The sequence below is a fragment of the Hydra vulgaris genome, chromosome 12, assembly GCF_038396675.1.
Source record: "Hydra vulgaris chromosome 12, alternate assembly HydraT2T_AEP".
Lineage (NCBI taxonomy): Eukaryota > Metazoa > Cnidaria > Hydrozoa > Anthoathecata > Hydridae > Hydra > Hydra vulgaris.
In genome coordinates this window covers 36,684,547-36,700,578 of record NC_088931.1, presented here as the reverse complement: position 1 = coordinate 36,700,578, position 16,032 = coordinate 36,684,547, and the positions used below count along the sequence as shown (strand labels likewise).

The 16,032-nt window shown below is 24.3% G+C and overlaps 1 protein-coding gene across 2 annotated transcripts in view; it reads right to left on the bottom strand.

Annotated features, from left to right (window-relative positions):
- Positions 1-16,032, bottom strand: part of LOC100204578 (uncharacterized) — a 34,863-nt gene that overhangs the window by 2,802 nt on the left and 16,029 nt on the right. The window contains exons 1-3 of one of the 2 annotated variants that reach the window (XM_065813118.1): positions 10,830-11,156; positions 6,678-6,839; positions 4,591-5,505 (exon numbers count right to left, since the gene is read on the bottom strand). In XM_065813118.1, the coding sequence (XP_065669190.1) occupies positions 4,591-5,505; positions 6,678-6,839; positions 10,830-11,032 (1,280 nt within the window). In that variant the 5' untranslated portion in view covers positions 11,033-11,156. Of the gene's footprint in view, positions 1-4,590; positions 5,506-6,677; positions 6,840-10,829; positions 11,157-16,032 lie in introns of those variants that run through there. The other variant, XM_065813119.1, reaches the window with a different exon arrangement.

Below are 16,032 nucleotides of genomic sequence, written 5' to 3'. Positions count from 1 at the left end.
ATTTTTTCCTAAAACGGTAAGTAAAACCGGGCGTTCAATTCAGGAAAATCGGACAGTTCAGTAAAATCAAATGCGTACAATTTAGTAAAATGGACGAACGGTTCAGTAAAAAGTTCAAAAAAAAATTTATATATTACTTTCAAGTTAGCTTGTTGACTGTTATTTAAAACTGTAATTTATCAGTACTCTAATCTATAATAAAGAGGTATAAATAAGTTGATTGAAAGATTTAGATATCAATTTAGAAACAACTTATAAAGTCTCAAAAAAAAGATATTTTTGATAGTATTTTTGAGAAAATGTTTATTGAGTTTTGTGTAAAAATATGTGTAAAAAAGAAACATGGCTTTACACGACAATATTTTACACACAATAGTAAATAATATACACGACATTATATTTTAAATGTTTAATTTTAGTATCTTTATGTTAAATATTTTTGGCATTATTTATGTTTTGATATATTAAAATGCTGCAAAACAAATCTTAACACATTGGCATCATAAGAAGGTATATAACGTGCCATATTAGAACGTTTCATAATAAATTTTGCTATTAAAAATCAGTTTCTTGTCTCACAGTTTAGTAAATAATTTTCCATTCACCCAAGCTTTTTGGCTATAAAAGTTAGGTCCTATTTGTCCAGTACAACCCAACTTAGCCCTATCTGACATTTCTAGTAGTATAATCAAAATACTTTAATAATAAAAGTTTAATTTAAGTAAGTATTATTAAATAAAATTGCATTACATTGCCGTACCGTTTCCAAAAAAAATGTTAAACAACGTTAAAACTTTAAATATTAAATCCCCGCATGCAAAAATTATCAAATATCACTTTTTGCACTATTCAATCTTCAAAAAGTGTGTGTCTATATATATATATATATATATATATATATATATATATATATATATATATATATATATATATATATATATATATATGTGTATACACATTTACAGTAAAAATTGCTAATTTAGTCAAAAAATTAGGAAAGCATACAAAAAGTATAAACCTTGAAAGCCTTACCTTTTAGACTATAACTAAGAGTTCAAGGAAAACTTCTTATAATAAGAATCACAACAGACAAAAATAGACCTGATAGGTTTTTTTTTATATAACCAAAAAGATTTTGATTTCTAATTTATTTATTCTTGCTTTTTCATTACTATTATATTTAACAATTTCACAAAATATTTCTAGCCAATTTTTTATGGATAATTTTCTACTTATAAAAACACATATCAATAATAATAAAAGCAAAAGAAAAACGTAGCAAACATTAACACACAATTAACATTATCCAGGAAAATAAATGCAAAAAACAAGATTACTGTCACTTATAATAAAGTTGAATTAACCAGAACATAAGTAATAAGATAAAAAAAAATTAAATTAAACTAAAAAAAAAAATTTTTAATCTTATTATTAATTTATTTTATCTTTTATTTTGGTTTATACCAATCCTCAATTTTTAAAATTCATTAAGCATTAATCCTGCAATTATACTTTTGATTTTTTCTTAATTTGAAACTTTCGTCTTTTATATTTTTGTTTTCATTTTGGTTTCTCAGGTGGACTTTTAACAATGTTGTAATGTAAGCATCTTATTATTTATGGAAACAGGATGGACACTGATAACATTTGCACAAGTATTTACATGGTGTGTCCCAAAAATAACCGAACTTTTTGGATATAAAATAAAACACATATTATATCATCATTGAAAGTTATTATTTATTCAAAATAGGTTCCATAAGACTCAATACAACATTTGGCACAATCAACCAGCGCATGCATAGATTTTTTTATGTCATTTATAGGAATGTTCTTCAGCATCTCGGTTACAGCTGCTTGAATGGCTGGGATATCATCATAAAATGCTCCTTTCATCTTGGTTTTCAGTTTTGGAAATAGAAAGTAGTCACATGATGATAGATCAGGCGAATATGGAGGGTGGCTGATGAGAGAAATCCGTTTTTTCATCAAAAATTCGTTCACTTTTTTGGTCTTGTGAGGCGGTGCATTGTCGTGCAATAAAAACAGTTGCTTTCCTGCTGGATATTCAGGTCTAACACGACAAATTCTTTTCCACAAACGATCTAAAACGCCTAAATAGTATTCTCCATTAACAGCTCAACCTTCTGGAGCAAATTCCTTGTGGACAAAACCTTTTGAATCATAAAAAGTAATCAACATTGTCTTGATTCGAGACTTCTGGAAACGCAATTTCTTTGGTTTTGGCTTGCCTTTGGACTTCCATTCAGCAGATTGACACTTAGTTTCAAGGTCATATTTAAACCACCATGACTCATCACCAGTTATGATCGAATCAAGAAAGTCTGGATCGTTTTCAACAGTTTCAATGTCTTTGCAATGCTCCACAAGAGTGATTTATTGGTCTTCATTTAATTCATGTGCAAACGCGCACATATCTTGCTTTTACCTAAATCTTGAGTTAAAATTCTCCAAATAGTGTTTTTACTTGTATTTAATTCCTCAGCCAACATTCTCGTAGTAAAATTTGCATTGATACCAATGATTTCACAGACTTTTTCCACCAATTCAGCATGATTACTAGCTTCTGGACAACCTGACCTCAGATCGTCATTTAAATCCTCTTGACTATTTTTAAACCACGTATAAACTTGAGTACGACTCATACAATCATCACCATAAACTTTTTTCATCAATTCGTATGTCTCAGCAAATTTTTTTTCAAGTTCAACACAAAATTTTATATTCGCTCTTTGTTCCATTTTGGTTTTGTAAGATTAGGACGCGTTTTTCTTTTATTGAAATGGCTGTAACTTTCACATCTGTCATCCGATTTACATGAATGTAGGTGCATTTAAAAGAGGATAAAAGTATCTTTTTCATGCTGCAAATTATCAATGGATGGCGCTGCATGTTATATGATTTAAATATGAAGTTCGGTTATTTTTAGGACACACTGTGTATATAAAAAATATATAAATATATATTTTTATTGTACATAATATTAGGTGCTTTATCATGTACAAAGATTTATAATTAACAATAATAATAATATAATTACAAAATATATATTGAATATATTGAATATATACTTTGAATATAATCTTTATACAAAATAATCTAAGCATGTTTTATTTTTGACTCGGATGTTTCATTTATGATTGTTAACAAAATTAATGATTCAAAGTTACAGAGTAAGTTACAGTTTAAATGTTGTAATATTAACAGAGAAAGTGATAAGTTTAGATTGCATATAAAACATATAATTTGAAATGCATCAATATTAAACAAGATATAGACTTATTTTTTTTATATTTAACTCAAAAAATTAATTAAATTTTTTATTGAGCAAAAATGGATTATTAAGTAGTTGAATTTGAAACCGAAAAATTAACAATAAAAATTTGTTTAATGAAATTTAATTTTTAATACAAAATTTCTTTGAGGCTTGCTTTTTGCTACAAATATTTTAATGGCAAACCATATTCTTTTTTTCTTTTCTTTAAGTCTTCTTTAATATTGGTTTCTTTAAAGCGTTCCAAGGCTAACATTACAAAACAAAAGTACTAATGGAAAGCTATCAACAATTTTTATATGGTGTTGCTTACTAGCCATATTTTTTTAATTGATCACTTCCATTTATATTTATATGTATATTCTATTTGAATTCTTTAAAATATTTCATATTTTTCTTGTGCAGCATTGTTTCCTAGAAACTATCTTTTTTGAATCATAAATCTTTATGTGTTATTGCAACCAGAGACTCTAAATTAATTTACTCAAGTCAATAATTTTTGAATCTCTGAACGTCATAGAGACAAAAAAAATCAAAACTTCATAGAAACAAGTTTTTTTTCTAAGATGTTTTGAAGGAGCAAAAAATATTTTTTTACAAACTGATTTATTTTGTAAAGTTTTTTAAATTTATCTTTATTTAAGTGTTGCTATAAAAGAACTGTTTAATTTAGCAACCGGAATTTAGTATATTTCATCATCAAAACTTAGTATATTTCATGACAGAAATTGTGTATATTTCATGACTGGAATTTTCTTTTTTTTAACCATTAAAAGTAAAAAAGAAACAATTCAAACACGACAAAAAGAAGCCAAAAATTTATGAAACCATACACTAATATTACTATTAATTAAAGATATTTTAATGTTTGTTTTTTGTTTTAATTTTTTATTTATTGTAATATTTTTATTTACAAAGTTAGGATTTAATATTAACTGAAGTGCGACTAATTGACGCTGAAGTGTGACAACTGATGCTTGTTGTTGCTGCGTGTGTTTTTTTTCACAAGATTATTTCATAGTTTATTTATATAAGTTAATAAAAAAAACAAAAGCTAATGTATAATACCAAATACTTGAGGTTAATAAGTAATTATTCACAATTAAATGTACATAACAGTTTATTCAAAGTTTTCAATATTTTTCGTATGTATTGAGTCGTATAATGCTTGCATATAATAATAGATTACTATATCTTTATAAAAAAAAATAAAAAAAAATAATTTGTAGTTTTAAAATGTTTATAAAACAATCTAAGACAACAAAATGAAATAAAACAACAACAAAAAAACTTACAGTTCTGAAGTTGTTTTTTCATCAATAACTTGACTACAATCATCTGTATCTTTAATTTGAATGACTTTAGGTTCTTGTGCTTTAGGTGCTTGTGTTAATATACGATTTGATTGAACAAGAGGAGTGTCCTCTCTAGAACTGTTTGAAAATGTCCTTGTGTTTGCTCCGTCAATTTTATATACAGAAGCTCCTTGACTTTCATCATTTAATAACCTACCCATTATAGAATTGTTGCTAAGCATTATAGAATTATTACTAAGCATTAAATTATTCATATCACATAATTCAGAAGAATTACTAACTGATTTAGAGAGTGCTTTAAAGTTTGAGCTTGTTGATGCAATAGTTGCTCGAGTTGGTTCTCCCCTATTAAATGTATTTTCTGGTTGATTAGAAACCTTCCGTGACATTTTTGATGCATTGTCATTTAAGAAAATTGAATGTCTAAATTTTGGGTAGTTTTTGATAAGTTCTTGATGGTATCTGTTAGCAGCCTGCCTCAACTCATCAGCTGGATCATTTTTTATAGTAGTTTTGCACTTATCTTTTTGATCGTATCTAACATCATCAGTTGAATAACTAGGAAACAATTGCTGATCAAGTTGGTTGTTATTCCCAGTAGTTTTATAATGATACGATTTGTTGTTATCATACGACTTATTAATATCCGTACAATTAGATACATCTTCTTGATCATCTTTCTCATCAAAATATGCTGATTTTTGAATATCCGAAACAGAATCTTTATATAAGCGATTATTCTTATAATTCAAAGTTGTACCTGCATAGTTGTGCAAATCTTTTGTCATAACATCTACAGGTAATGATCTAGTTTTTGCATGCATTGGCATTCCATCTTCGATTGAGTTTTTGCTAACCACCTTATTAAAATTTTTTTCATTGGTGTTTAAATTTCTAAAATCAAAATTAACAGTGTTATGTTTGCTTTAATATAGGAAGTGAAAATTATTTATTTTGTGGTTAAAATTAAATAAGAACTAATTTGAAAAAAAAACAACAAAAGAAAACAAAAGATTTTCTTCATTTATCTAATATATGCTAATTCTATCTATAGTTATCTTAATTAAGACTTAATTTTTTTGTTTTAAAAAATAATAAAACTAAATAAGTATCAAATTATTAATTTTATATACTTAATTAATCTTATCGATTTTTATAATTATAACAATTACTTTTTTTGAATTTTATCAATTTTTAAATTATAAAAATTATTATTTTGAATTTTATTGATTTTTAGTTAGTAACATTTTCATCATTTATTTTTAGAAATAAATCTTTAAAAATAGAGAAATACGTTTCAAACCGGTCATTATTACTGTATCACTAAGGTTATATTCATTTGATTAGTTTGATAGAGTTACTCACTATCCTAATTTTTTAAAGCATAATTCCGTCTAATTATCAATACCTTATAATCTGTTATTAGATAGATATAAGGCAATGTCAAAAACAAAAAAACGAATGATAAACTTATGCATAGATTAAAAATAGTGAGTTAGGATATTGTAGAGTTCATCAAAAATTATTAAAGTGGTTAAGACATGTATATCATAAAATGGATGATTAGATGCTTGTAAAGACATGCAGGTGATATGACTATAAGTACAATTTGATGCATATAACAACTTCATAACTACTTTTGTAAAAAAGTTGTGAAAAATTAAAAATTAAGATGTCAAAAGTATTTTATTTTAAAAGAGGCAATATTAGCCTTAAAACTTAAAAGAGATGGGATGTTGCAGACTAGGAGCCTAGCGGTCAGAGTTCTAAAGCTCTATTTTTAAAAAATCAACCATTTTGATTTTAGATCATGTTTATTGCTAATGTGAAAGTAATATTTAACAACACAAATCGGATGAGAATTTGAGTGAATTGAGAGAAATGAGAATTTTACTGAAAAAGTTTTTTTTTTTTTTAATGTTATAATATACTTAATATAATTTTTTTTTTTTGTGAGTGTGGAAATAAATTTTATAATTTTGTAAAGTAACTCAGCTAAAATTTAGTTAAAAAAAAAAAGAAAAAATAAATTAATATAATAAATAAAAAATATAAATTAAACTTACAATGCTTTTGCAATATGCTTTGGGGTATTTCCTCTATGTTTAAGTTCAACAGACATGTTTTCAAACATTGCCTTTGCATCTGATACTTTTTTTATAGATCCAACTTCAATAACTTCTCTATTTTCAGTGCTGTTTAACCTGCTACGACTGGAAGATAATTGGCTAAAATTAACAAACTAATGAAAGTTTATCTCTAATCTTTTAAAATTAACTGCTCAAAATATTGCAAAAACCTTGCTTAACACTACTAGCTCAATAGAATTTATTTATTTAAATTTTTAAATCCTTTTGTAAATGGTTTCTTTACTTAAAGTATAACTCTTATTAAATCAAATATATTTTGAAAAGTTTTTACATCAAGGATATTTACATAGTAATAATTACTAATCTGAAGTTAACACATGAATCAAGAAAGAAAGTGAAATCATTTTTATACTAGTATTTAATCAAAAACTGTAGAAAGATTTAACTCTTTTGTGCGAGACAATGAGACAATTTAATTTTACTTATGCTAGAACAGATTTTTCCTGTATCTGCAATGCACTTCACTCTGTTGTGCAATCACACATCATTCTTGCTCATCTCTATATAAAAAATTTCAAATAAAATTAACTTACAATTCAATTTATTGGTCCTTGTGCATCTGTATGTTCAGTGAAATAGTTTAGTATTTGTTGTTATGACTCACAGATCAAAGTTATCTTATAATAAACTTTATGATACTTAACATGACCAAAAAAAAATTATTATGGACAGGATTATATTCCAGTCTTTTGAAAAATATAATCAAATTTTAGCACCCAGGCATAAATATGTCCAACTGCTAAAATGTGACTGTTAACAGACTTACACTCACACACACACATGCATGCACACACTTTATGTACATAAGAATACATCATTTGTGACATACCATTTATTTTCTATATTTTTGAAACTTTCTAAAAAATATTTAAACTAAATAGTTACAAAAATTTGTTATTTACAGTAATAGAATATTCTTTTGTAACAATAATTTTAACATATCTTTGTATGTTTTTTTTGATAAAACAAATAAAAAATCTTTTTAATAGACTCACACAAGTTCTTTTTAAAAAGTATAAAAAATTCTGTGGGCTAACTACTATGATGAATATAATAATTTGAATATATTATAAAGGAAATAATGAATTATACTTCACAACCCTATTTGTGATCTAAATTATAAAATAACAATTTAAATAAGCTGTTAAATATTTTTTTCCAAAAAGCCTCCTTGCTTATGTAATGTGTCAACAATATTTAAAAAAATGAAAACCTGTCTGGAAGTGGAAATTATGTAGAAATGTAAGAACTAACAGACATCTTTTCTTTTTATATTGATAACTGTTTTAAAATTAGGTTTTATTTTATTATATAGAAAACAATTAAAGAATAGTGTTGTAAAGTACTTTTTTTGAGTATGTGTTTTTGAATAACGGTTTTAGTAAGAAGTTTAATTAAACAAAAATTGTTTTTTGCATAAAAGTCATAGAAGTTCCATCAAAACTATATCTAAAAATAGGGAAATAAATCAAACAAAAACATGCAAATTAAAAAAAAAATGTATTTGAGTTTTTTTAAACTTATTAAAGTAATTTTGTTGTACACTTGTGTCTTTTCTTATTTAAAAAACCACAATAATACTGTGTTTATAAGTTTTTAAAAAATTTATAATTTCTTTTAAATATGCTAAAGCAATCTTTATTTATATAGAAAATTTATAAATCTTGAATATATTTAAATATTTAATTTTGGGTTAAAAGTAAGAAAAAAATTGTTTTCTAATACAACTTTATTTTGTTTGTATTTTAGTAAAAATAAAATGAATGAATTAAATTGAATGAATTAATATAAAAGAGAAAAACAAAAATGTTAAAAGTATCTCATGAATTGATTTTTTCACACAATTTATTCAAACTTATCAAATCTAACTCACTAACTTATTCAATTATCAAATAAACACTTTTAAAAACCTTTGGAATAACATTAACCTCATAAGAGTTTGAATAGATAAGTGACAACGCTATGAAACAAAAATGTCTGACAATGCAAAAAAAAAAAAATAATAAAAATTAATTTTTTTTAAATTTAAGACATCTATTTTTCAGTAATTTACTGGAAGAAAAAACTTTGCCGCAAAATTACTTATACTTTGAATGGTAAAGGTAATTCTGTTCAATACAAAGAACTTCCAAGTATGATTCTATTTTAAATATAATTAAAAGTTATTTTATTTCGTAAATGGTAATAAGTATCCAATGCGCTTAAAAGATGGTTGTCTTTTAAGAATGAATGTGAATGTGTTTCTATATTACTGATAACACATAAGAAAAATCAAATGCTCAAAAGACCTTTGTATTTGTATGTAACTTGTATGTACAAAAATAACATGTTGCTATTACAGATTATAATCTTATCTTTCATAGAGGTTCTTGCCAACATAAAGTTAATATTAATGAACTTTATTTGCTATGCTTTAATAATATAGTCAAAACTATTACAAATATGTCATAGGAAAACTTAAACGCATTTATAACAAAGTCCTTCACTCCTTTGCCGAACTATTCATTCTTAATGGCGGTTGTGGCCATAAACTTATCTGAGAAAGGTCTTGAAACAAACAACATGTCAAACTATTTACAGCTTTTCTCTTGTAAGATATCTCACCTAGAACACCTTATAAATGGGATGATTAGTTTTTTTAGAAAAATCTAAATTTGGTGTTACAAACCAAATATTTTCACATCTTCAAAAGAATATGTTGGATATCCACATTGGGAACTGTGATTATGATTATTGAGTCGAGATACCAAAGTTGTGGTTTAAAGAAGCATTAAAATAACTTTACATTTTCAAATATATCTTGTCGTTTAGTAAATTTTGTGTCATTAAAAACTTTTTTCTTTAAATTTCATTATTTTGTTATTAAAAACCCATATTTGACAAAATATATGCTTTTGAGTACATATATCTTATTAATAAACAATAGGAACCATGCTCTAAATAATGTCAACTTTGAAATTTTCTTATATTTAAAGTATATCTAATAAGTCAGATTTTAAGTTGTCATCTGATAAAAACTTCACATTTGAATATTTATAAAAAATATTTAAATAGTAAATAACTATGCTTTCCTTAAGTTAATAGTAGGTTACAAAACAATGAAAAAGTTATTAGCATTCTTTGTTTGGATTATAATTTCTCTTAAAAAAAGAGCTTATGTTTGTTTATTGTTAAAATTATTATTTATTGTTAGTATAAAGTTTATTTTTATGAGCTTAAGTTCTCACTTGCTTGTTTAGTATATTTTATATTAGATAGAAAATAAAAACCTGAGCCTTGGTTTGGTTTATTTTGATTTACTTGATAAGAAATAAAAATCTTAGTCTTGGGTGCTTAACTTTATTTACTTTTGATTATAAACAATGATAAAAAAAAATACTTTAAAAAAATTAAATACGTGTTTTTCGATATTTTGTTTATGTTTGTTTTACATAAACAAAATTATCCATATGCATCCTGTTTATGAATTTCAATGCTTAAGCTGGGTTTTTTGTTTTAATATCTAGATGTTATTATGATGAGTCTAATTCATATTGTGTTCAAAGTGTAAAAGTAAAAACTGATTAGCTTTTTCATTTTTCTAATACAGCCAAAAAATAAAAATAAAAACTTTTATTTCAAAGTTTTCATAAAAATAATATGATAAAAAAATCAAAAATCAAAAATAAGATTTCCACAGTAGCTCAGTAAGTACAACTTTCAACACAATAGGCTGATTACTATTTTAAAAATACTTTTAAAGTTTAATAATAATAACCATAATTCTATTATATACTTTTTTTCAACTCAAAAATTTATTTTTACTTTAAAAAGCAGTACAGATCTGTAATTTTTTTTTAATAATTCTACGACTGCATTGTAAGGAATAATTTCCAAACGACTTCCAACTAGATTTCAAGATTTACATTTTACAAATTTAATCAATTAATTTCAATTTTAAGCCTAACTTGATGATAGCAGTTAAGTTTGTAACAGTTTAATAATAGGCAAAGGCACATAAAACAATGAGCTTAAATTTAAAATGGTTATTTGAAAAGCTAAGAAAATCACATCGAACAAAGATCTAACCTATCAGGAAACTCATGCATTGTATCTTCATCAATGCTTCTTTGCAAAGTAAACAAAGCAGGAATACCAACACGAACACTAGGTTTATTAGATTTTTCGCTTTCTAATGAATAGATTTTACAATTTTTCTCATCTGCATTTGAAAGTGAAAGTGTTTTTGAGGTGCAGTAATTCGTTGATAAATCATTCATATTGCGTACCATGTCACATAAAAAACTTTCTAACTGTTAAAACTTCATTTTATATTATTTCTGAAAATATTTTGAAGATATATAATTTAAAAGAAGTTTGAGGATAATAATAAAAATGTGTTATGCAAATAACTTTGAAAACTTTTTACAAAACCTATTACTATAGCAACAAAAACAAATGATAGAAAACGATAAGGACAAAGTCATGTTACAATAATTTAATTTACAACAATTTTTTATATTACATAAAATTTACATAAAAATTAAATTTTAAAAAACTAAATGTAAAATGCAGTTTACAACATTTCAAAACATGACCAACAAAATTTAGTGGTTTGTAGACATAAATAAAAAACCTTCAAAAAGTGTAAAGTAGAAAAAATAGATTAAAAAAGACAATAAATTCTTATATTATTATTGCTTTAAACCTCATACTTTAAAATTATTATTTAATGCTAATATAAAGCATTAATGCAACATTAATATAAAATTTAAACAATTAACTAGTTCAAAAAAAAGCATTACACCATATGTAATTTTTTTGGTGAATTTTAAAGGTAAACATTTACTCTTAGCTCCGCGCTATAATAACACACACAAAAAAAAAAAAACAGTCAGAACTTAGTAGTTGTAAACAATCTTCTGTTCAAACAAGTCAGCTAACTGCATGAAAAATTAATTACATAAATAAACAAAAACATCAGACAAAAATTTTACTTGAAGAATGGAAACCAAGTTATATTAGTCAATATATATATATATATATATATATATATATATATATATATATATATATATATATATATATATATATATATATATATATATGTATATATATATATATATATATATATATATATATATATATATATATATATATATATATATATCAATTGCAACTATGCAAATAGTTGAAATATAACACTTCATTTAGGTTTATAATACTAAAATAAGCAAAAAACTTTGTTATTTTCTAACTAATGCTAAAAACAGTCAATAACAATAGATAATTTCATACTATGTATAATTTGCAACTTATAAGATTTATAAAAGAAATCTTTATTTTTATCAGCAACTTTACCTCTTATATCTTATAATCTAAACAGGTGACCTTGTAGAATATTTTAATGACACACTGCAAGAGACATTTTGAAGCAACATTTGTTTTATATTTCAACAATACTCATTTAAAATTTTATCCACAAAAAGTAAATAAGTAAAAAAAAAATAATTAGAAAACAAGCTCTTTTTTTTTTTATTACATAAATATGTCACACTCTTGATACTTTGGAAACATATTACACTTCAAAAATTAGATAAATAATGGTATTCAACAATTTTAAGTTAAATTTGCTAGCTGTTTGATTTTAATGAGATTTTTATCTTAACAAGATTATTATTAAAAAGATTTAAAGTAATAAATTGAAACCACTAACAATTAACCTGAGTATTTAAAACATTGCATATAGTACATAGAAAATTACCAAAACATATAGTTACCATAATATAAGGTTAGTTAAAATAGCATATGCATAGTTAATATAATATATAGATAGTTAATATGAACATAAATAATCCAAGTATTAACTTTAAAAATACTTGATAATAAAAATCAAACAATATTTTTCCAATAATGCATATTTAGGGAACAAAATATTTTTCATTACAAATTTGAATAACTCAATTTGAGGTATTTATAATAGCTGTCAATAAGTTTGTTTTCAAGCTTTTGGAATTTTTTTTTACTATTATTTTCCTTGCACCAAGATAAAAAAAAATTGCTTTACATATTTTAAGAGGATCAAGGTAATGGTATTAAAAATATTAAAATACCATAAAATATTTGTATAGACATTTTCTTAAAAATTTGCAAAGCATTAAATCATATAGCATAGACTTACTAAATATAAACTTTTTATTCTAATAATAATTGCATTATGCATGTATCAATTTAGAAAAATAACAATTTTTTTTTTTTGAAAAACAATTCAAAAAATTCAGTGTTAATATAAAGTTGATACCAGACCAGTTATAAATTTAAAATACTTATAAATTGTTAGCTATAAAACAGTAAAAAATATGTTAAATTTATAAATATTAAAATATATAAAACAATAAAAAAAAGTAATACAAGTTTTTTGCAGAGTTAGTTTCATAGCTAGATAAATCATTCAATTTTACTAAAATAAATTTTATAATATAGGAAAAAATTAAACTGAAGTCACTTTTTTTAATGTTTGCATTATTGTATTTATAATTTAATAGCAATCAATGAGTTTGTTTTTAAGCTTTTAGTATTCACTTTTTTTTTTTCCTTCCTTTTTCTGAGATAAAAATGTAATTGCTTTACATATTTTAAGAGGATCAAGGTGACGGCATTAAAAAATAATAAAATACTATTATATATTTGTATAGACATTTACTTAAAGATATGCAAACAATTGAACCATATAGCATAGACTTACTAAATATAAACTTTTTACTCTAATAATAATTGCATCATGCATCAAACAATCTAGGACCATAAATGACAAAAAAATCTTTTTTGAAAAATATTTAAAATGTTTATGTAGCTGCACAGACAATTCAGGGGGAATATAAGATGATACCAAATCAGTTATAAATTTGTTAGTTCAAATAAAACAGTAACAAATCTGTTCAACATAATTTTTAAAACATTTTTTAAACTTTAATGAATTTTAAGTAACAATTTTGAGTTATATAGGTTTACCACAACCAACCAGACTCACTAACTTAGGAGTGGTCCATAAAGTACATACGCTTTTATTTCAACCCCCCCCCCCCTGCAATTTGGTATACGCTTTTTTGAGTATCTTCTACCTCCCTAAAAGTACCTACACTTTTAACCTACCTACCCAACATTTTATATTGTCTTTTTTTAATTTAGTGTTTCTTACTTTTATAATTAACCACCTGCCCCCCATCTTATATACGCCATTGCAGACCCCTCTCCCCCACCCGAGCGTATGTACTTTAAGGAAGATCCCTTATTAATTTAGTAACTAATTTATTAATAGAGTTACTTATAGAGTTCTTAATTTAGTTACTTATAGAGTTCTTAATTAGAGTACTTAATTTGCTCAACTAACTCAACAAGTCAAAGAGTTAGTTATAAAAGCCTTTAAAAATCATTGACTCTCTTGATCTCTGTATAAATAATTATCGAGAATATTGAATATGACAAAAAAACAAAAATATTCATAAGATAAATACTATTTTATGATCAGAGTTCAAAAAATATGTACTTTTTATCTTCAAAAAATTTTAATTGAATTATAATTTTTTCAGCATGTTTATATCTTTATCTTTATCTGTTAATTATCAGATTTTATAAATTTCACAGCTTTGCAAATTTATGTACAAATTTTATTCTTAGTTTTTATTTATTTATGTTTCCAAGACTATTGTTAACATTTTGACAGAAAAATTAATTAATGACATCAAAATATTTACTTATACATTAATATATTAAAATAATATATTGATGAACAAAAAACAAATATTTATGGTTGTTTTCAGGTTAAGTTAAATCTTATGTTTTCATTATACATTACATTTTGATTGTTTCATAATTTTGGGTAAGATAAAAATTGGTTCAAATTTATTTTGCTTTACTACTTTTTACCAGGGATACGGAGTCCTAAAAAGGACTAAGGATTTGAAAGTTACAAAAAGATTACTTTATCTTAGTTTTTGGTATCAAGGAGTTCTAAAAATATAAATAAGTTTATAAACTACTAATAGGAAAAAAATTTAGACTTTTAGATTAGAAGAACAATCGCTTTTTGAACCCGGAGTTCTTAGGTATAATGGCGGCAAGGACTCCGGGAATCCAGGACTCCGGGGTAAAAAACAATAAGTTTCAAGTCATTAAATACCATGAACTTTTTTCTTATAGCAGATCATAAGTCAACAATCATGTTTAGAGCTTCTGGACACTACAGACTTGGAACAAGTAGAGATATAAAGCTGGAGTCCTTTTGGGACTCCACATCCCTGCTTTTTACCATAAGTATTTTTACCATTTGAGAGCCATTTCCTGTAAGAATCAGACAATAATTAAAAATTTATTTTTGTAATCTTAAAATTTCTATTTGTTAAATTTGTTTTTATAGTAACAATATATATTATTATACCATACAACAATATTAATAGACTAGGATTCCTTAATTTTTATAATGTATTATTGGTTCTCTAGACTTAAAAGTTTCTTTCTAAAACTTGAAATTAAAACAAAACTTAAACAGAGTTTTTTTTAAATAAAACTTGTTCATAAGAAACTAGTACAACCACAAAATCTTAAGAAACTATTAGTATTAAGTTACTTTTTGACAAGAAACTTATTTTATCAAGAGTTCCAGGAATTTATTCTAAGATTTTACCTACATATCGCATTAACATAAAACCAACTTAAAAAGCATTACCTACAATGCAGAATAATAGTTTAAATAGATATTTGATTTGAGGTGCAAGCAAATAAAATTCCATTCCATTTCGAATGAAATGCATATATCATATTAACTTCAGAAATTCTTAATAATCTTTTAGTACTAGATTGGAAAATTTGGACTTTCAAAATATTTTTTATTTATATAGATATTCACTTAATTATTATTTATAGACTGGTTTAGACTTAAAAATGTTAAAATAGATAATTCATGCTTTAAATTTTTTGGTTAATTTTTTATTGAACATAAGAGCAGAATGACAGCATCTCAAACATTTGCATTTTTACAGCACTCAAAATTCTATTTTTCAAGTAAGAAAATACCTTACAAAACAACATTTTTTTCATTTATAATAGTCATATTTTAATAAAAAAAATTCCAACAGGAAAATTTTCTATTAATGTAGAAAATTCTGACAGAGAAAAATTAAAATTTTTAAAAACAATTGCTTGCTGTTAATCAAGGCAGCTCAGAAGCCTTTCTGCATATTCTGAACGATACTTTGTTTAGTGAGTACTGAAGAGATGATAAACTGATTCAGAT